The sequence below is a fragment of the Acinonyx jubatus genome, chromosome E1 (assembly GCF_027475565.1).
Source record: "Acinonyx jubatus isolate Ajub_Pintada_27869175 chromosome E1, VMU_Ajub_asm_v1.0, whole genome shotgun sequence".
Lineage (NCBI taxonomy): Eukaryota > Metazoa > Chordata > Mammalia > Carnivora > Felidae > Acinonyx > Acinonyx jubatus.
In genome coordinates, this window is record NC_069397.1 from 47077845 (window position 1) to 47101131 (window position 23287).

Consider the following 23287-nt stretch of genomic DNA (forward strand, 5'->3'; position numbering starts at 1 on the left):
CCAAAAGTCCTAGCAGTCTGCAACCATTGAAGGGGTTCACCAATTTAAAGGACTCCTAGGCGAGTTTCTGTAAAGCACATCAAACAGGGAGAATCTGAGTCCCGCAAATGAATATTCTCACAGGGTGGGGTCAAAGTGTGTGTGTGTGTGTGTGTGTGTGTGTGTGTGTGTTAAATACCTGTGCCTGAGGAGCGGCCGTGTGTGTTGTCAGAAGCTCTACACATGTAGACGGTTACTGGTGGGGGTGGGGAGGAGTTTCAAGTGAAAACTGAGAGGTGGATATGGGCAAACTATGGCACCAGGAGTTCACGAAGGATTGGACTGTGGTAGATGTTAGCTCTCTACTATCACATTGGGCCATTTGCCGCCGCTGAGATGTGATGACCTGACCTATAGTGATGCCAATTCCAAACGCGTTAACACAAGACCATAGATGGTCTGCAATTTGTGAATTTTGTATAATGATTATACACTAGCTTTGGTGTGTGGGAAGACAGACAGAACATTAAGACATGGAAAAGTGTAGAGTCCTACATTGCCAACCCCCAATACAACAGCACCCTGGCTAGCAATTCTTCTAGGGGCGCTATCTTATCCTCAGTAGGAATCCAAGCCCAAAGGTTCTTCTGTAGTTAGGAAGCAGAGAGGAAACCCTAATTCCAAGTCCCTTGGTAGGTCCACTGTATAATCATGGAGCCTTGGGTAACCCTCCAAAGTCTACTGTAATGCTTTCCGTTTTGTTTTAAATGTGCCCACTTGTACCGATCTTGTGAACGTGTCTTCAATAATATCGTATCTCTTAGCATAACAGGAAGCATGGTTTTGATGACTGTTTTTATCAAAGATGTTTGCAAAGCACAGAGAGAGGAATCTGACAACAGCAGGTTCTACTTCTAAGGTTCCAGGGGCAGACAGTCCAACAATGACCAACTGTAGGAGCAAATGCAGAATGGGGATTTCTTCTACTTATTTATTTTTGTTTACAAAAAAAAATGTCCTGTGTTCAGGGCTTATCTGAACAATTCTGACAATCTAAGACTGATGGTGTTTTGGTGTTGCTCCATAAACACAAGTATCTGTGCCCAGCATCTTAGCCCTAGGATAACATATTCACCTGCACCCAGTGCCGTGTTTGTTAGATTGAGCGGTTTCGGGAGAAGAAAAACACAAAGGATCTGAAGGCATTTTCGATGATCCCATGAACGGAATACGGCCGGTGTGTTTCTAACAAGCCATGAGTCATGACATCTACTCTGTAATCGGGCAACAGGCTAAAGACGATGTGCTACAGTCTCCTGGGTAACACAGTTGGAGTAAATAAAATGCTTGCTATTCTCTGGCTAAATGATCTTTCATCTTTTGGAACATGCCAAGCATGCTTACCACCCGAGGGCCTTTGTACTTTCTGCTCTGTCAGGTGATGCTTTACCGCTGAGGCTTCGACACGGCCCCCCCACCCTCTCCTTCCTGTGGCGTGGATTCCCTCACGGTCCTCTCACTACCTAGCATGTGTTTCTTCTCCCTCCACTGGAAGGGACCTTATCTGTTCTGCTCACTGATGGATCCCCAGGGCCTGAGAGCGCGCCGGGCACGGTGCTCCTCAAATACCTTTACAATAAGCGGACGGATGTGGACCCTGCGGGAGATGGTGACTTTGAACACAATATTTTTTAAGAGGCAGAGTTACTGCTTTTTAAATAACTTCTATGACAATGCTGCTTCTTGTTAGAATAGTAGCACTGGTTCATTTTAGAAAATTTCACAGGCACGGGTATGTGAAAACAAAAAAAGACACCTTAAAATAGCCATAGTTTTACCGCCCAGAGATCATCACTGTTAACATTTTGGTATGCATTCTTCTAATTCTCTTCACGTTTTCTTCTTTTGACGTCTACAGAATTACATCGCTGGCAACCTGCTTTACGCCTTCGTGTGCTGTAAACGTTTTACGTAATAAGTACTCGTCCACCACATGGTTTTACTGACTGCGTAATACTCCACTCTCTGGCTCCACCTCAGTGTATTTAGCTCTTCCCCTATTGCTGGACAGCTATGTTGTTTCCAATTTTCAGTTTTCAGTAACACCCAGAGGAACAACTTTATGGTCCAAATCTCTATGCACGAAGTCCAAATAGTCCAAATCTCTCTCCGGGCTCCCTAGGATAGATTCCTGACGTGGGATGGCCGGGTCAAGAGGTACATTGCAAAAGCTGATGCCCAATGCCACACATTTGAACCTGACCATGAAGTGTCAGAGAGAATGGAAGTAAACCCAGAGAGTCAAGGCAACCTGATTCCTGAAGACAGGGTCTTGGTTTCTTTTAGGACGTGTGTCCAATTTTGTGGTTGAAATACCTATTTGTCCTTTTTTTTTTGTCCCTCCCCCCCCCCAGCCCCCCACCGCCTTCAGATTCGGTAAGCCAGCCTGAAACTACAACCTGGAGGCACGGGGTCAGGCGATTCCTTCTGTACAGGTATGTCAACACCTGCCGACCGGAGTTTCCTCCTGGAGTCGGGGTCACAGGTGAACAGCAAATCACAGGTGAGCGCCATTCATTCTTCTGCCGGCAGCTGCGGGGAGTTCCTCAGAACCAGAGACTGTCAGCCGCAGAAGTGTCCTTGGGAAGGTCTGATCTGCCTTTGGTGCAGGTAAAGGCACTGGGGTCTAGAGAGTGAACGCCACTACCCGTGGCCACGGAGCCGAGCCGAGCCGTGGTGGTACTGCAGGAAGACGTCAAGGATGCTAGCCTTCCTCTATACTGGTCCTTGAGACAGGACCCTATGCCACCTGGCAGAGAACCACCCCCCTATGCTAAGAGTTGCCTCATCTGGGATGCAATGTTTTACCAACGGCACAAGGGTGACAGCGCTCAGGATTTGGAAGGAAGTTGGAGATAAGCTAACCTGAGACACCCACGTTACGGACTGCGGACGAGGCACCTGGGGCCTGGTGGGCTAAGTGATGTGTCTAATTCAGTTCTCCCTGAGCTCTGATCTCTGAATTCGGTGGTCACCCTCCTATATCAAGGGTAGGCAAACGTCTTCCGTAAAGGGACGGATAATGAGGATCTTCGGCTTTGCCAGTCAACTGTTCTGTTTTAACAACCCGATTCTGCCATTGTAGCGTGAAACCTACACGGATGGATGAATGAGCGAGGCTGTGTTCCAATGAAATCTCATTTACAGGAACAGGCAGCAGCCGGAACCTGGGCTGTTTGGGCTGTGCTTTGCCAACCTTTGCCCTATATCCCTGTAGTGAGATTCAAACAGAACGTCTGTATCTCCTTGCTAGCCCGTCGGAATGGCAACAATTAAGAACCTCAAATGCACCTGAATGATTCACTCTTCCACGATGCCTGAGGTGCTCACCGGGACAGGAACAAGTTGTTTTGCTGCCAAACGACGTGGTGAGTGAAGTACTTATTCGGTAGAGTAGAAATTTAGGGGAAACCACATTAAGTCCTTTTCTTAAGAAGAAACACTTCTATGGCCACATCCACTTAGGCTGCTGCCAGTGCCGAAATGAATTCACAGGAAGCCAGCAGGCCTGTTGTCATGGCAACCGAGCCTAGCATAAGGAGGAATGTGGGGCCCGTGACTTATTAGCGCTCTGCCCAAGGTGGGGAAACACAGAGCACTTGGTTCTTCTTGGTGGGCTGAATATCACACGCCCCTAGCGTCTTGCTGTGTTGTTTCCTCTTCCGCCAACCTAGTGTTCCCCCATTTCCCAGATCAGTCTGCTAACTGCTGAGGCTGACTGCTGCACGGTTATCAGGCTGGAGTGTTACCGCGTGTCTCACCCGATACACAGATGCTGGGAAGGTTGCTGCCCTTAGTCCTTCCCAGGCGCTAAGATTCCAGACTTCAGGGAGGGTCCCAGGGCCAAAAACTTCCCCTAAATTTTACCCTTTGCAAAGAAAGATGGTCTCTCGCCAGGGGGGGATGGCAGACATCTGTCTGATGCCTCTGGGAAGGCGTGATGGGAGCGGATGTGGCCGTGGCATGGCACCGATAGAGCATTTTCGGCACCTGGTACTTCTTAGAAACCTGTAATCCTTCTCCTGCCAGGAATGTTCCCCTTTGGGGTTAATACTGCACTGGCTTTGTGAGTCAGCTCTGGCGCGGTCGGGAGCCACGTGAACTCCTGGAAGCTATCAAAGTACATGGTTTCCCGGACTGTCAGCAAGGCTGCTTACAAGTGGGGACTCCTCTGCTGCTAAGAAAGTGGGGTGGATAGGAATGGGCTGGGGCTCACACAGGCCAGAACAGACCGCAGGAGTCACTCAGACCCAGAGAAAGCCTGGACTCCTGGCTTTCCTGGCACCTTATCATTCCATAAAACCGAGGAACAACGGGGGACCTAAGGTGCTGATGCATCTTCACATCCATCCAAGAGTAAAGAGATACAGTCACAAGTTCCTAACTCAGGTGTGCAACTTTTCCTGGAGTCTTTTATTTGCAAGTCTTGACTGCCCTCTTGTGGTGTTGCTTTTCTGGAGCGACTGCGTTTCGACTGGGATCTTTTAGTAGAAATAGGCCTGAGGTTCCCTGGTCTGGCCTACAGAGGTAAAACTCCTACGACTGCTCAAATGAGACACCGATCGTATCTTCCCAGTTAGACCTTTGTAGGAGAGGACTCGAATCTCCAGCGTCAGAGCTGGGCCTCTGCGAGAGGCCCGTGGTCTGTGCACCGATGCCAGAAGTGTGTTTTAGAGTCTGGGCATGCTTCATTTCTAGAAAATAACATGTCGACGGTTCTAGACCTAGGACTCTTGAATCTTCTCCTCTGAGCCCAGACTTTGCAAGAAGCAGGGAAAAGGAGGCAGGGAGGGCTATGAGGGAACGGGGGAGTGGCCCCGGGGAGCCTCTGTGTTTCTCTTAAAGGTAGAAACACAGAACAATCCAGGAAATAATGAGAAATGATGACAGGCACAGGAGCGCAGAATTCAATAAAAAAGCCCATTGGGGAAATTCAGTTGGAGCTAAATGATCAGAGAATAGCAGCTCCTGAAATCAACTGAAGAAATAAAACACCAAAAACCCACAACCAAGCCATAACTGGCAATAAAGTCCACCTCCCTAGGGAAAGTTCCAGACACTTCCCTCCACCGCTGTCCAGCTGCTGCCGTAGAGGGTGAGCAGGACTGGGCATCTAGTGAACGAGGCCCAACCCCACCTCCTCAGTCAACACAAACAAAATGATCCTTTCCCCAATACTAGACATGTTTGCTCGCTCATTTTTTTTTTTTTTTTATCACAAAATGTCTCTGACAGCAGTAAGCATTTTGAAAGTGGAGCCGACTGCAATTAAATTTAGCACAACGTTTCCCTGACCATTGATTTCACCCTATCTTCACTGAGAGTTTTAAGACCGCACCGGTTTTTAAAAACGAGGGACCTGATTATAGCTCAGTGGGACACCTGCTTCCCAGGCTAGCCACAGCTGTGCTGTCTGGGCTGTTCTCTGGGCCCCCTGGGGACACTGGCTGACAGGGAAGCTTGGGGACGCAAAAGGTGAGGAGCCTGTCCACCAGACGTGGACTGCAATACCAGTTACGGCACTGTTGACTTCTCTGAGGCCTCGGTTTCTTCATCTGTAAAATGGACTGAACGTCCCCACCTCCTCCTGCGTGGGGGACCCTCGCTTCCTACAGTGAAAGGGGCATAATCAGAGTTCAGTAGCTGCTGCCAGGCCAGAAGAGAGATTCCTCCCATGCACAGCAAGCAGAGAGGGGCAGAGATGAAGGAAAGGACATACACGGGGAGGGGGATCCCCACTGCCCTAGGGGGACGTGGCCAAGCAGTCCACGCGTGTTTGCTCTAAGAGCTGGTCTGCAGGGCAGGAAGGGCCTTTGAGGAGGAGCTTTGGGGAGGGGGTGTGTGTGGCTCAGAACAGGAGGGTTGGGGGAGTGGGTGGGGATCTTGAGTCCGTAAGCTGGGGAGAGCTAGTAGAATTCAAATTCTTTCAGTTACTGTGATCCCACCGGTACCTATAGGCTGCTGGGGCCCAGGGAGATGTGGGCTACAAAAGGGACACCCCCAGAAAGAAATGAGACCATGGCTGCTTCTCCCAGCTCCAGCCGCCAGTTTCCATGCAAATCTGGCTGCCCACCCACGGCCGCTGGCGACAGTGGTGGGTCCTGCCTGCCTGCTTCTTCCCGGCGTGTCCACACAGAGGAATGGTCCCCGGGGGGCCGGCGGTGGGCTGATTACTGACAAGTCTATTCTCAGAAAGAGTCCCTAGGTGAAGATTAGTTCACGCACAAGCAAGCGATACCACCCTGCAAGCAGGTGTGAGCAATGACACCCCGTTTTCACTGCCTGCATCGGGGCACATTTCCAACAGGCAGGTGACATTCTCTTTCTCGGATAGCACGATCTTCTTGTCCTGAGACCCATAACAAAAGGCACAGGAAACAAGACGTGTGCGTGGATGTAAAGCACGTGGGGTAAGAGGCACTGCCGACACCTCCCGACACCGCTCTTCAGTGAACTCAGGATGGTCTCACTCGGTTGCTGCGTGTGGGGGGCCGGGGGGGGGGGTGCTAGCCTCTAGTGCACAGCCGGGTCTCCCCACCCGGGGCCCGTGGGTGGTTCAGAAAACACGACAAAGGGTTCGTTTTAGCTTGGTGATGGCTTCTCAGAAAACAGCCATGCGTCCTTCCGTCTGGCAAGACCTCTGGTTCGGAACACCTGGGGCTGGGAAGAGGGGGGATGCTTAGGGTAGCAGCAGTGGCAACGCCGTTCTCACCATTTTTTAGATTTCCTCATTCAGTCCTCCCAACAGTCCTAGGAGACAGGTGCTTTTATCGTCCCCGTTTTAGAGATGGAGAAACTGAGGCAAGAGAGATAAGCCAAGTGGCCCAAGGCGGCGGAGCTGGGATTTGAACCCCCAGGTAGCCCGGAGCTTAACCACTACACTGCTGCTTCCCTGCGGTGATACGGTGGGAGCCGTGCTGCCCAGCAGGTGGGGGCTGGGGATGGCAGTCCTTCTGAAGATGGGGACAGCCACTCACTGCGAAGGAGCCATGGTTTACCCGCCAGGAGGGAGATCCAGAGAAGTGAAGGCTTCCCCCTAATTTTCCTTCTTTGTCCTCTCCTTTCATTTCCCTTGCAGCCACATCTGAGTTTTGCACCGGCACCCGGCTTTTCCTGCACGTTGTGAAATACAGCCCCGTCATATGTATTTCTCCGTAGAACAACATAGTCTCCAAACTAATAACAAAGAGCATCACGTCACATAGGCAAGAGACACCTGGGTCACAGGAAGGACCTGACTCTGAGTCCCCAAGTGTGAATTCACTTCATCAGGGTAAGGTGTCCTTTGAAGTAACAGGTCATAAGATGACGGGTGATTTGTCTGTTTCTACGTAGGAACTGTCTCCACGTCCTGGAATGATCAAGAGGTGTTGGCTCACTCTGAGGGTGTAGGCAGGAGGTTTTCACTCTGGGAGAGGAAATCACTGGGTGGCTCGGCGTGTTCAGGCGTGGCCAACTTCTAAAGATGTTTCTCCAATGTGAACACATGGCATTGTGTGACAGCGTTTTAAATGTTTTAAAAGGCAAACAGGAGGGCAGCGACAAGAGCGACGAATCTTGGCAGATGCGAGCTTTCACACACGATAGTCACCACACTGTGTAAGACTCATTAAACCTCAAAGAATATGTTTTTTGTCCCGATTTTCAATAACTCTGGGTCACTAATCTCTTATGGCCCCCCAGGGGACACATCTCTAGTGTCCAGATACAGGCTCTACAGAGAGAAACTCGAAAAACATGACTTATTAGAGGTTTTCTTTAGTACAGTGTTTTAAAAAGGAGTATTATATGTTGATTCTAGCTTAGCATCGGGTGTGGGATTTCTCCCTTGTGAATTTTTCACCCAAGCATTTGAATGTTTAGATTTTCCAGGTGGTTCCAATACGGATATGCTGGAACAGTCCAGAGTGGATTTCAATTATTAACACAGGCAATACGTTGAAAACACAGCTGGTACCCGGCTCTAACCAGCTCCCCAAAAGAGAGTGGTGTTGTCAGAAATGATTACAGACAAGATTTCTGAAATCATTTACATGCAAGTTGCAAAGTTCCGTTTGATAGTTTGGGGAGAGAATGGTTGATTAGGTCATGACCACGGAGTTGGAAAAAAAAAATGAAAAAAATGAAAAAAAGAAACGAAATTATAGTGAGTAGTATGAAGCCAGGCATTCAGAACATCAGAAAAATCTGATGATTTCAGCCCATGATATATTACACTACATCTTCCATATATAAACACGCACATGTAGTGTAAGTACACCATATTGCTTGCATACTTATGTAGATGTGGGTCTACAGAAAATTGCAAATGAGTCTTAACATGTGCTTGGAAATATATACTAAGAGAAGGAAAAGAGAGATGTGCTGTCAATTTAAAGATGCACTCTTTCTGTTCATTTGATGCTTTTTAAATTTTACAGACGGGAATTTATCTTTAATCACGGAGAGGAGGTTTCAAGATTTCCTTGGTATAATCTTAAATGAACCTAATCTGAAGAGTGGGGAGGGCTCGTATACTCTCCGGGCCATGTGCGAGGAACGTTTTTCCTCACTGGAGGGCCGTGGCCATCGGGACGGGAGCATACGAGCTAGGACACAAGCAAGCATAAGGTTCAAGCCACCAGAACATACAGTGCATCCTTAAGAGTGGAGACCATGGCCGGGGGCTCAGGCTTCGCAGCCGCAAAAACCAGGGCGGATGTTTTTGTGGAAGGGAAGGTGGAAAAGGACCAAGTGGAGGGAGAACTACCTTCAAGAAGCGGACATAACATCCCTGCAAGAGACAGGAGAAGAAAAAAACCTGCTAGGTTAGTAGGGGAAACACTACACACACAGGACAACAATTAGCACGAGAAAAATAAAGACCGAGTACAAGACGCCGCAGGCTCCACGTACAACGCACACAGAGCGCGTGGGGCAGAGACAGCCCAGGACGTGGCGTGAGGGTCCAGCACAGAAGGAGGAGAACCTTCAGGCGGGCACTGCTCTGGGTCCCTGGCAGCTGCGGGTTTGATTTGGCCCTTGGAGGGGTGGGAACTAACACCTTCTTGTCGTAGGAGAGAATGGAAGGACTTGTGTCAGACCACATGGATCCAAGGCCCGTCTCTCTCCTCCTCGTGGCTTTTATGTGGCCAGGCATGACATCATGTCAGACGGCTCCACTATAGTCATGGACGCTTCTTCTGCCTTTGGCTGATCCATATGATGGAGTAATGGGGTCTCTGGTTTGTCAAGTGTCTGAGGTAGCACACAGCTAGGGACCCAAGGATTTAACACAAGGGTCGCCACTCTTCATCAAATCAGAGTCAAGCCAAACCCACTTACCATGAAAACTATCACTGACAGAACTAATTTTTTCCCCCCCCTTGATGATTCAGAAGACTGTTCGGTACCTTGAAGAGCCCAAGGTTAACTGGTGAAACAGGCTGGGCGGCTGGTTAACCATGTTCTGGTTGACCGAATGCCATTGGTAACGAGGTTTTGGTACTTCTTTTCATCTTTCAATTTCTGTCTTTAGAAAAGCCCACCATGACTGGATAACTTTAGTTTCTCAAGTACTCATGTGAGAAAAGTAAACTCAAACCATTTTAACAGAAAACTTTATATGAGGAGTCATGAGATTAATCCTACAAATTCATACAGAGTGTGAGTCTGCTTCCGGGAGAAAATGTGAGAAAGAGGCTGGTTTTCTGAACCTCCATTCCACAGCCTGAAAGGGTCACCACACCCATGAACAGGGAGGCAATCAGACAGATGACACTTTGTGCCCAGAAGGCTTTGTCTACTAAAATAGGAAGCTGGTCAAATAGGACTTTTACACCTCTTTGGGCAGGTATGGATAGATTAGCTTTGGTTACATCTTATAATTACGGGCACTTTAAATCTGTAACCACATGTCTATTTATAATTGTTCTCAAAATAGGCCATTTTATTCCAATCCCAAAAGCTCTACTTTAGGCCAGAGATCTTAATCCACATCAAGATGAAAGGAAACTAACAATAGCAACAAAAACATCCTTAGTGAAATGGTGGTGGTGTTTCCAAGAACCTTGGAGGGAATTTAATCGGGCATTTCTATCTCTCCTGCACCTTTCTGAAAGAGTTGCCTGATCTTTGCTTGAATACCTGGAGGTACGGAGGACTCCACATTGGCCGAGATGCCCTGAATAGTATGCCTTCAGAAGGGTCCTACCTCCCGATCCCATCTGTAATAGGTCACCTTCTGCAAGGAGACAAAAATCCCCCAGCAGACACACTTTGATCCTGTGACAGGCAGCCTCACAGTCCTCCAGCAACCACTAGGCAGTTGTTCTGAGACTCCACTGGACCTAGAGAGACCCCTAAGCCATTTCACGCTTGGAACATGACAAACGAACCCAAATCTTTTTTCGGGGAAAAGGCTTAAGAAGTGAATCAGCCAGACTCCTACAGACCCTCTCGCTCCACACATCCAGAAGCACTCTGAGGGGACACATGCTGGATGCCTGGGTGTCGGATGGGTGATGAGGAAGCAAAACGCCTCTGGGCAAAGCGGAGACGGTGCCTGTCTGAGAGCTGCCTAAACGTCTACTCCCTGGTTGTCAATAACGGCCACGACAGCCACGCAGTTCATGGAGCTCCTGAGCCACGGCCCTGCCTCCATCAGCTCCCTAGACACACGGGCTCAGATACCCTCCCCTGGGCTGTCAACAAAAGCCGAATGGCTCCTGACGTTTAGATTCTGAAGCATTTGCAAGCAGGGCTTGAGGCTCTCGCTCTGGAGACCTGAAGGTGACAAGTCTTACAGGTGACTCCAGCACAAGGAAACCTCAGATGGGTCTGAAAGGCTTGAGACTTATGTAAATGAGGGTAGGCTTTGGAAAGCTGGAGATGGAGGGGAGGGGAAGGGAGGGTCTTTTCAAGGGAAAGCCAGTTCCAAGGTGCGTGTGAGAGCAGGACATGTGCGTTGAAGGGGGTGGGAGCATGGTGTCACGGGGAGGGCGACGGAGAAGATTCAGGGGCTCTGGGTCCTGCTAAAGACCAGCTCGGCGAAGTCCCTTCTGTGCTTTTGTTTTCTCATCAAAAAAGATAATTTTAAACACCTCTGCCGCTTGTAATATTCTCTTACTGCATTACCAACATTTTCTGTAAAGGACCAGGCAGCATGTGTTTTAGGCTTTGTAGACCCTTCAACGTCTACTGCAGGGCCACAGCCCTGGCCTTGCAGCATGAAAGCAGCCGCTGCCAACGAAGGAATGAACGTGGTTGTGTTAACAGACTCTGTGGACACTGAAATATGAATTCCACCTAGTTTTCAGGTGTTGCGAATCTTAAGCTTAAAAAATCATTTAAAATATTAAAACCATGCATGGGCCAGACACCAGCGGGTGGGTGGGTGCGATGCCTGTCCCACTTAATTAGGATGCTGGGTGTAATGGAGTCTGGCCTCGTCACCTCCGCAGCCAGTGGAGAACATAAGCTTGTTCACTCACTCGTCAACAGGTCACATCCTCTCCAAATGGCATTTTTCAAATCTTAAAGGGGATAGGAACGACCTGGCGATCTTGTGAAAATCAGATTCTGACTCAGTTAAGAGTCCAGGATGGGACCTGAGCCTCTGTGCTTTTAACAAGCTCCCGGATGCCGCTGGTCCCCCTACCACACTTGGAGCCGTGGGGATCTGGGGAGCACCAGAGTGGTCACTGCTTTCTTCTTCAGGATTACCCAGGGAGTTCAGAATCCTTGGGACTGTCCTCCCTAGGTCCCCAATTCTAATTCTTCGTAGGGCTTGTTCCTCGGGAAAAACAGCGAACAGCATTATGTATGGGGTCACGCTTATTCTAGGCTTTCCTCTTTTAAGGGGCCTTAACTTCTTCTTTGGTGCTTAGGCTAAAACCATAGGGACCCGGGTCAGTGCTTGGGGGCCCCACGTTCGTGCCCCGTGTCTGTGTTAGTGCCAAAAGACGCTGGCTCGATCTTCCTACCTTCCAGTTCCTGCCCTGCTAATCTCCCGTGGGTACCGGGGGCCTGGTTTCACGTGGAGAGCTGCCTCTAACATTTCGTATTAGGCTTGCCCTGTTTACTGAGCCAGCAACATCCATCCATAAGGCCAGCCCATAGCTACAAACACAAGGCTTTTTGGGTCATTTCAGGAATCCGTTAGGGTGGAACAGACAACTGGAATGTACAATCTTTTTCTGGTTTCCCAGCAAAGTCATTTCCGTAAGAGAAATTAAGCTGAAAGCATGCTGCCAACGCTATGATAGAAATGCATTCGCCCTCCCTTACAGACTAATCACAAATTCTCTGCAGTTGCTTTTGGAAGCTTTCTTGGAGTCTGCTAAGTTGAGCGGTAGCGTTAACCTCTGCTGACAATGATCTAATGAATGTGCGAAAATGATTTCCAACACTAAACCTTGCCTCATTTCAGTTTAAGGTTTGTTTCTAAGACAGAGCTGAACTACAAAGATTAAACTATCCTTCAACTGATGTGCATTTTATAGACTTTTCCCCCTTAACGTTGCACAGTTCAGAAATTAGTTAATTAAGCTATTTAAGGACCAAAATTAAAAAAAAAAAAGCAGAATCTATATTGGGGCACATGGATTTTCTGTTTTGTGTCCAAAAGGTCACTGGAAAGTACTCAGGTTTCCATAGTAACAGTAGCAGGCCCGATCAAATCAGCAAATAGCTACAATTTATCTGAGGGTCTCCAATGAACTATTTCCTTTTTTCTCATCCACAGAAGAACATCCTGAATTAGATAAAGTCTTCAAAGACAATGGAGGCTTTCGGAAAATCCAATTTCAGCAACAGTAAACAGGAAAATGCTTGCTTGCTCTATCCGCATATAACCTGGCAACGGAGACTCATCTGTGTTGATTTAAATACTTTCACAGTAAGCGGATCATATTAATTTGTTAATCAGTAACAGGGATAATCTCGAAATGTTTCTCCAGAATAAATAAAAGGAGATACAATGTGTGATCTTAGGGCAATTTGTAGCGTCTTCAGGGGGATACTTCCTTCTAGTAGTTTCTGGACCTCTATCACTAACCCCACTCTAATGGAGCATGCTTGTCAATTTTACGTTGTCTGCTTCTGCTCAAGATCCTGATATGCTTCTGCATGGTCACAAAAACTGTGAAGGCACAGACATCAGCGAAGCCGCTGCTAATCCTGCTTTAGATTCTGACCAATGGACATTTTGCAGAACCTATTCAAACAAAACACTCCAAATAAAACATTCCAGCCATGGAAAGTTGAGTGTCACACCTTGTTTCCAAAATATGTTAAAATTAATGTGGCTCACAGGTTCAGAGCCCTTAGGTAACACTTTTAGTAAAGTCCAGGAGGTAAAGCATCTTTGTGACTAGAAGAGAGAGCCAGATTAGAACTCTGCTTACAGCTTTCCAACTGACCGGAGATTCTCCATAGATTTCGCTGACTTCTGGATCTACTATTAGAAACGTATATCATCAAATTACTCGGTAACTCAAATATCACCTCAGCTTTGTTACATCCTTCTCTCTACTAATTACTTGGCCATGCCAATCAAACAAACAAACAAACCCCAAACCAAAAAACAGCAAACAAAACTTATCTGGGCCCAGCAACATGCCCTGCATCTTGAGAGAATCTACTTTTTGAAATCTGGTTCTTTTGGATAGTGATGATTTATAAGCCCAGGAAAAATACATTAGAAAGTCACTGGTTTTGCATTTTAGTCCCCACCCATAACAAACTGTTCTTTATTGAGAGGAATGTTCTAGACTAGCCCTAACAGAAATACCAGGTGAGCTACATATGTCAATTTAAGTTTCCTAGTCACCTCCTCATTAAAAATTTAACCAACTAAAGCAACTAACCAACTAAACCAACTAGTTTAACCAACTAAAGCAACTAACCAACTAACCCAACTAATTTCAATAATATGTTTAATACTAAAAATAAAAGTATATAATAAAATAGCAGATTTGTTAATTATATAGTTAACCCAATATACCCAAGATATTATTTCAGCATACAACCAATATATTGCTTATTATTGAGGTATTTTACACTCTCTTCTTTTTCTGGAGTCCTTGAAATCCAATGTGTACTTCATACACAGAGCACATCTCACCTCAGACTGGCCGTATTTTCAGTGCTCGATGGACACATATGGCCGGTGGCTGCTGAATTAATCAGCACGGCCCTAGAGGATTTTCAAGGTATGGGAAAATGCAGCTATTCACTCCTTGAAATTTAAGATTCTGTGATTGTTATTTTTAAATTTCTAAAAAATGTTTATTTATTTTGAGAGAGAGAGAGAGAGAGCGTGAGCAACGGGAGGGGCAGACTGAGGGGGAGAGAGAATCTCAAGCAGGCTCCGCACGGTCAGCACACAGCCCGGCCCCATGAACCGCGAGATCATGACCTGAGCTGAGATCAAGAGCCGGACGCTTAACTGACTGAGCCACCCAGGCGCCCCGGGGTTATGTAATTATCTGGCTGACGATGCGTTCAAACCGGCAGAGATGAATAAGCTTGGTTCCTATGGGCTGACCTGATTCCATGGGTAGAATAATGTCTCGTGTTCCTTGACCACCTGAAGATAAAGGCTGTACAGATGAGGAGTGAGGTGACGGTCTGTAATTGGGGAGAATGAGAGTTATTCTAAGGGTGGCAATGTGAGGTCCTGGGAAGAGCACAGAGGATGCACGGACAGGGGTCAGGCCGAGGGTGGCATTGGCCAAGCTGCCAATCGGGGAAGCATTCAAGTTCAAACAACCCTGAAATGCTGCCTGTGAGCCACGCCCATGGGAAACTGAGCCAAAGCAGCGACGGGTTGGGAAGCCTGCCGCTGAGGGTATCACGAGAGAACTGGAGTTAAGTTTCAGGCTCTAGAAAGCAGTGAATGTGGGGACAATCAGTCTACTGGTTCTCAGGAATGACTCCTTGACAAAACTTCTCAAATGCTCTTGCCTCTCTGTAGCACCTCTTTGCACATACAAGTATAGTGTCAGAGTTTGTAAGTTTTCATAAATGTCAGTAAAAAAAACAAACCTGAGTCTCTTTTATATAATCAGCCATAACGAACGCAAAAAAAAGAAAAAAAAAAGTCCTAGCTAACATTTATTGAGCGCTTACTATATGCCCGGGACTAGGCTAAGCAACTTACACAAATGAGCTGAATGGATCGCCACAGCAATGCTATGCAGTAGGTACTATTACTGCCTCCATTTCACAGATTAAAGATCGGAGAATTCAAGCATCTTATTCAAGGTTACTGCTAGGAAGCAGTACAGTGAGGATGTGGAGCCATGACTATTCCAAACTGTATCCTCCTTCTAGAACACCATGCTGAAACGCAGAGTAACTGGCCCAAGTTCATGCGACCGGGATGTAGACAAGCCAGGATTTGAACCCCAGCAGCATAACTCCCGGGCTGAGGCTCCCACCTCAGTGCAGGACCCCCTCTCAAAAAGGCAAGTGGTCTTAGGGCTCAGCACAGAAACTGCCTGGAGCTTAGCGGTCACTCTCTGGGCTCACTGCTGTTGCCATCTCTGTCCCCATCAGCATCCCACCCGCTGCTCCCAGGAGGGGACAGGATGGCAGCTGGTAGTCAAGACCTCGCCCCAAGAGCCACTGCCGTACTTCACACTTGGTCATGAATTTCTCTTCAGAGAACTCTGCAAGTGTTTCTCTAGGGAGAGCGCACCCGCATTTCAGGCGACACGGCAAGTTCAATACATTCGGCTTGTCCTCTTGAATCCTGACGCTCCAGAGGGTTATCTGTGCTGGATCATTCGCCAGCTCTCTAATGGGACACTGCTTTCCATTATTTTCTGACAACAGAAATACTCCATGGCAGACAAAGCCCAAAGTGCATTGCTTCTTAACCATCTTAATTCTGCTATGAATGTGTCTGTTTTGCTTTTTAACTTTCGTTTTTTCCTATTAGATTTGAACTTTCCCTGGAGTTCCTACTCCAGCAGTGGATGGCAAGTACAGAACGAGGTGCTTCGAGCTTCTCATCTTGTTCTACTTTAATTATCTGGAACAAAATGGTGAGAACAGCAAAATGCCTCGACAATCGGGCCAGGAGAGAACGGTGCAGTCTCCTTTAAGGAAAGCTGCTGGACTTTTTTTTTACAGCAGAAATCTGCAGTAACTGTAAACACGATGTGGGAGAGACAAGCGACCCCACTGGTAAAAATGAGTTCACGTCCATCTGTAGTGGCAAGTCCTCAAAATACAAATTAGAGGTAGTAGCTGTGGTCCTGGAGCAAAATAGAAGTCGGCTTTTATTTTGTTAAATACTGAACTATGAAATGGGAAGAAGCAGGGAGTGGTTTCCATCGCCTGAGCCTGTGCTCAGGTGCTGTTGGCCCGGGGCGGGGGGGGGGGGGGGGGGGGGGCCGGTCCAGGGCTCGGGCCATCAGCCTTACTGCTTCATTTCTCTATGAGGAGCCAAGACTAGGGAAGAAGGTCTTGGTTAGAAAGAAACTGCCCCAAGGGCGAGGGGCCAAGCCTTGGCGGGAAAGCTCTGCATCAGAGATGGGGATGTGGGGCGGGGATAAGACCGGGGCCACAGGCGGCTGGCTTCAGAGGAAGGGCCGGAGAGTGGTTGCACAGCACACATCTCCTTTTCTCCTCCCCCAAACGTTCTCCCTGGTTCTTGATTCTAGGACAACCCCAACGCTGGAGGCAGATGTGGCCCAAAGGGCTCAGGAGAAGAGTCAACGAGTCTAATAAACACAGCACAAAAATGCTCAAGCTCACTAATGACCACGGAGACGGACTGAGGACAAGAAAGTCCCCTGGAAAGGTTTTAAAATGAAAAGATGTGGTCAGAAGTTACTCTCCTTCCAGGTGGGAAGCTGAATGCCGTGCAGAACTCCCTAGGCATGGCTCAAGAGGAGAATGAGTCAAATCCCAGATTTTGTAAAAGATCAAAACAGCAACGTGACAGCGACAGAAACGCTGGACTTTGCATGCAAACGCAATCACTAATAAACCAACTGTGCCATTTCTGTCTTTATCGGTATGAACAGTTGGCTGCTGCTGCGCTTAGGATGAAGCTTGGGTTCCGACGAGGGGTGGTTCGTGTCAAACATCTTTCAAATGTGCCCTTTTGAGTCTTGGCTCAGGGCCCGATACCAAATTATCGTACTGAGAAATGTCAGTGCCCACAGACCCCTCAGCGTCAGACTCCACCTACTCCCCCGACAACTCCCCTGAAACCCCGTTTCGTCCAGAGATCACCTGACCTATAGTTACACGAAGTTCCCAATTTACACACACATCATGTTCTGGAAATCTATTGAAATGTAAATGAAGACGTTATTTTCCCCATAGAATTGACGTTATAAATGGTGGTAAAGTTCTCATCAATATGTCCCTACTTCACAATATGGCTGGAGCACAGGACACAGACCTTGCCAACCATTTAGAACACAATTTCAATATCAAAATTAATTTTTTTTTTTTTAGGGACGCTCCAGAAGTTAAAAAAATAAAAAAAAAAAAAAAAGCACCCTCCCTAACCTACTTTCTGCAATGACACATGTTGAGGGATGATGCTAAAACACTTGTATAAAAAGTATGCTTTTAGGACGTTTCTAATGACAACGTAATTTTATCTTTAAAACAAGTACTATTATTATAATAAAATTAGTATAATTTATCATAAAATTAGTATAATAAAATTAGTATAATTAGTATAATATTAGTATAATAAAATACTATTATTATTCTCATTTACACTGAAGGGCACACCCAGGGAAGTCACATGGTTAATAACGGGCAGAACCAGGATTTGATTCTAACACAGAGTCCAGGGGTTAGCAAACGATGGCTCATGGGCCAGATCTGGTCTGTCACCTGTTTTTACAAAGAGTGTTTTAATAGAACACAACCATGCCCTTTGTTGACATCCTTTCTGTGGCTGCTTTCGTGGCACAAAGGCAGAGTACAGTGCTTGAGACAGAGACCCTGAGGCCCGCAAAGCCTAAAATATTTACAGTGACCCTTTGCAGGAAGTCTGCTGAGCGAGGGCTAAGCCAGCCTCTGGACCACCTGTAAGGGAAGGCAGACCCTCTCTCCAACCCTGGCCTTGAGCCTCATCACAGGGAGTGGGGACCCAGAAGCGGGAGGAAGGAACCATAATCCTGGATCCGCTCTATAGTGAGAGGAGGTCCTGGAGAATCCCTGAGCAGCACAGGGGGTTCTAATACGCTTATTTCTCTATAGGCTCCCTGCTTCATTCCCAAAACCTGACACAGGGCCCAAAGGTACGGAGATAAGCCCCACAGACAGGAGGCACTGTTTGTTCTACTCATTGCTGGAAACTTATTATTGAACAAATGAACAGATATATAACTTGTGTTTGTGAATCAGGAACTATGTGTACTTTATTTGAAGACAAACGTAGATCAGCTTAAAGACCCACAGATATACTTTCCATAAACACTGGGGCCAAGGTTCTGGCTTGTTTTGACTTTCGGGCAGATAAAGTGCTTGAGGGGGACAATGTGTTACAGAATCAGGTCATTTCCAACCATCTTGGGATTTCTTTGGCTCCTAAAAGCTCTCCCCACTGATCATTCTGTTTGCCAGAATTCTAGAATCAGCAATACATTAACAACATTTCCCCCCACGTTATTGGATAAATACTAATGCAGTGGTAGAACTGTAAATGCTCATTTGTTTGGGTTTTTCCTCCATCAGATTGGATGGCTTTTGGTTTTTGGAAGAGGATCTGAAAACCACACGTAGTTAACTCTTTCCAGAAAACAGAGCTGGTCATGGAAAGAATCACCCTGCGGACTAGACGGTACACAATGCCACCGAGTCCTGCTGATTCCTGAAAGGATTAGTCATCATGCTGTCTTTTCCCCAGTCATGATTCACCACTGAACTTCAAATTAAACATTTCAGCTGAATCATACTGTTACCAGAGGGTGGCAAAGTATCTCGTATCTCTGAAAGAGCGGGTGGAGGAGAAAAGGATTCAGATGCTGGAAAGCCAGTCAGGATGGCAAGTACGTGGAGAGACGCGTACAAAGAAGGGAGTCTGCAGACGCCAGGAAGCAGTCATACCATGGCTGGGGGTGGAGAGGGAGGAAGTGAGGTGGGCATTAGAGGAAGTTCCCCAAATTGCACTTGGTGCAGGTGGCACCCCGCTTGGGAATGCTGGCTGTCACCTAGTACTGCTCAAATGTGGACACGGCCCTTCTGCCTTGGCACGCGGCTTCCCAACAGCTGGATCCGGGGGAAATAATGCCAGTTTCACACTGACAGACCTCAACAGAACACCGTTACACGATAACTCCTGTCTGAAATCAGATCTGGATATTGTTTTTAAAATACAACACAACAGTTGGTTGAGGGTCCGACTTCGGTTGAGGTCATGATCTCGCGGTTTGTAAGTTCGAGCCCCGCGCCGGGCTCTGCGCTGATGGCTCGGAGCCTGGAGCCTGCTTCGGATCCTGTGTCTCCCTCTCTCTCTGCCCCTCCCCCCTGGCTCGTGCTCTGTCTCTCTTCTCTCTCAAAAACAAATATAATATTTTGTTATAATTATATAATTTTATAAACTATAAGTATCTTAAAAATACAACACAACAGTTGTCATAAAATTCTCAGCATCTTCTTGACACCGCTATTGAGTGGCTCTACTGCCTGGTCGCCTGCAACTCTCAGTAAAACGAGCTCATGCAGTTCCAGTTAAGTCTAAGGAAGCCGAGAGATGTTTAAAGAAGAAGCCAGAACGCAGCTCACGTGGGTGCTCTGGGCACGGAAGTCTGTAAGCTGGACGGCAGAGGCTCTGGCCCTCTGTTGCACTTGGCCTTGGGCTCGCAGAACTCCGGTGCAAAGTGCACTGCCGGGAGGGAGAAGAGTGACCGGCATGACACAAGTGGCCTCTAACCGGCTTCTAGAGAGAAATGCAATTCTGGCCTTGAGCCCTCACACCCGGCCCCTTGTGATTTTTGAGTTTGGAACTCTGGCCTTTATAAAAAGCTACACTCACTACCCAGAAAAACAGGAAGGTTACTCGCCAGGAAGCCAAGGAAACGAAGCATAAAAAGTGGGTCAATATTTCTCCGTCAGTAAAGCCAAGTCTTGGGTATTTCCAAGAGAGACGCCATCATGATGCCTCAGTACTGTTCTGCCCTCAACTGCATCCTATACCAGCAGATCCTGACCCGTTGATTGCTGATGATCTACACCTATGGCTTGAACGTTAGCAAGGCTCCGTTCAGCTTTTCGGCTCTTTCCCTGACTGAGACGTAGGAGTAGGGCCCGCACTCGGCGGCCCAGAAGTCTCTGGAAGGATTCAGCCCTCACAGAGGCGGTGTGATGCTGGGGATGGGGCTCCTGTCCTCCGCTCGGGGGAGGGGAGGGGCGGAGTGAAGGTGGGAGTAGTTGATGCAGCAAGTGAAGGAAAAAATAAATAGAAAAACAGCTATGCCTGGCATAGATGCTGGAAGCTACCCCAAGCCTTACCCATCTCTGCACTTGAATGCCTCTACGTATGACAAGGCCCCTTCGCAAAGAACTTCATTATAAATAAACATAAACATATGTTATAAATTAATTATATATTTATAAATAAAAATAAATATATATATGTGTGTGTATATATAGGTCCCCCTGTATTTTTTAGGAGCAGAGATTACAAGCTGATTTCCACTGGCTGAATTTTACCTGTGTTTACACCAATAGATGTGTGTCTGACCTACACCAAGCTGAGTTTTAATGAGCTGCCAATATTAACAGAAGTCAGAAGATGTCGTATCAAACCATCTGGATTCTTGGCTTCTCTTGAAGAACCAGAAGGTCTGGTGGCCAGAAGGTCCCTCATTTGTGTGTGGCAGCAGTCAACGGGTGCTGAGTAACAGCGGCCACCTTTAGACCCAGTCCACACCCTACTGTCTGTCACCAGTCCTGAGGCCTGCTGTCCCGTGCCACGGACTGCTGTTCCTTGCCATTGACTTACACCATGTGTGACTCCTTCGTCCTTCTGAGGGCATCCGGGCTCAGCCCTGACCTTAAGCATTTGCCATCAGCATCCACTTCAACCAAGTACCAACGTAACAGAAGCACTCTGAACATTTTTATGTTCCTAGGAATTCATTCTACCTCCATGTGACCTACGTGTTTCTTTAGCGCAAACTTTTACTTGAGAGAAGGGAACGACGGAGGGAGGAAAACAAAACCATCTGCACCTCATTAGTGTCAGTATTTTCAGTAACCGTTCAAGTATCTGTACACCTCTGTGTGTGTGAGAGTGTGTGTGTGTGTGTGTGTGTGTGTGTGTTTCTTCAGGGTACGGGAATTTCCGGGAATCCTAATTAGCCTGAAGAAGAGAAAGATTCAAAAAGAAATGAACCAGTTACACAGACTGGTATGGTTACTGTACGAATGCCTCAAACAGCCAAAGTGCAGGTGATGAGAGGAAACAGAAAAGATTAAAAGCTGTGACCTGGAAAGTAAGGCAGGTGCTTAGAGAAAAGAACGTTCGTTAAGAGCAGAGGTGTCTGGAAAGTGAAGAGAAGTACAGACAGAGAGGAGAAGAGAAAGAGGGAAGTGAGGAGGAGAGGGAGAGCACAGCGGGACAGGGAGGTGAGACAGATGAATCTGGGACGGAAGGCAAACACAGACCCTCACTGGGAAGGAGACAACGAGCTGGCCTTTTCTAAAATCTGGAGCAAAAATGAAGGTGCTGGCTTCATAGCTTAATCACACCCAAACCACCGCCCGAGCTAATGCCAGAGTGTCCCCCTGCCATTTGGAGAAGCACAGTCCTTCTTTCCAGGAGAACACTGCACTTGGAACACTGCCTGTCTCCCCACGGATGTGCCAGCCAATTTCTTATGCAGAAATCACCCGTGCTTATTTCTGGGATAGTTCTGGTCTCTGTTCTCTAAAATGATAATCAGGCCTAGAATGCGAACACAGCTTGCCAAGGAAGGCGATTAGGCGGCATTTCTGTTCTTAAATATGGAAAAAGATGAACACTTAAGTTGCCTTTTGTCTTCCAGCAGTGTGACCACAAACCCTGGCCCTGCCTGAGGTCAAGCTTTCCAAAGGAAAGGCAGTTCCCGCCATTTCATTGATGTCCTCACCTCGAATTTCTGCCTGAGCTCCACGTTTCCTTCTTCATCTCCTTCTGGAATGGGTACGTTGTAGTACTCACCTTCTTCTTGGTTAAGCAACTTGTACCTTTGGGAGACACGGAGGGAAGGAGAGTTAGGAACGCCACATTTGGGCCGCTACGGATTCAGCAACATCTCTCCTTCCACCTCTAGACCGGCTGTTTCTGAAATGCATCCTGTGGGGAGACCACAGCCAGATAACCTCACAGTCAATGGTCAGTTCAGACCAAAGCCAGTTTGCTGAATCTCTAAGGGCTCTCGCGTTTAGAGACTATTAACCTTTGGATGACACGGACATATACAACCTTGGGCATCCTTACCATCCACTGGCCGGTATCTTCATCAGCTCCGAGACTCCAAAGGAAAGGGATCCCATGAAATCATTCCTTGTGGTTCGATCCCAGTCCCAGATTTCTACGGACAGCCGTCGGTCTTTGTCAGAAGGTTTCAATTTGCTACAAAAGAGCACACGTGCACACGCACAAGGTTATGTAGGCCATCGCTTCCTGGGAGATGCCACGTGCTCATGATAGGAGTCTGACATTCAAACAACAATAGTATATTCAATTCTCTTCCTGTGGCTCCCCACTGCCAACAGAGTACCAGGCCATGGCAGTCAAAGCTCCAGACTAGCAGTCAGCAAACTAGGACCCACAGGCCAAATCTGGCCCACAGCTTGTTTTTGTAAATAAAGTTTTATTGGAAAACAGCCATGACAATTTGTGTATGTATCGTCTGTGAATGCTTTTGATTTGAGAACAGCAGAGTTGTGTGGTTGCCACAGAGACTGTATGACCCATGAAGTCTAAGATATTCACTATCCGGCCCTTTATAGAGCAAAGCTTGTCAACTTCTGTTCTACAGAAAAGAGCTCCCTTTGGGGTTGTCCACACATAAACCTCTTCCCGCGTGTCCTAGTCTACAAGGTCTGTCACTTGCTTGTGCTCGGCTGCAGGCAGTGCTTTCTCTCAACCCTGACGGTTTGCTGCCTCCTTCCTTCTTTCTCCTTCTACCATCTCTGCCTCTGAAATCCTGGCACTCCTTTAAACCCCGTTTTAAACGTCACCTCCTCCAAGAAGTCTTCCCTGTTGAAAGGTGAGGATGATTTTTCCATTTCAGTGGTGACA

At 47.4% G+C, this 23287-nt stretch overlaps 1 protein-coding gene across 4 annotated transcripts in view; it reads right to left on the reverse strand.

Annotated features, from left to right (window-relative positions):
• Positions 1–23287, reverse strand: part of PRKCA (protein kinase C alpha) — a 393952-nt gene that overhangs the window by 59996 nt on the left and 310669 nt on the right. For all 4 annotated transcript variants that reach the window (XR_008294375.1, XM_027048026.2, XM_027048028.2 and 1 more), the window contains 2 exons: positions 22481–22615; positions 22131–22227 (listed from right to left, as the gene is read on the reverse strand). Coding sequence is in view for 3 of the 4 variants with exons in the window: in XM_027048026.2 (XP_026903827.1) it covers positions 22131–22227; positions 22481–22615 (232 nt within the window). In the remaining variant the exon portion in view is untranslated. The remainder of the gene's footprint in view (positions 1–22130; positions 22228–22480; positions 22616–23287) is intronic.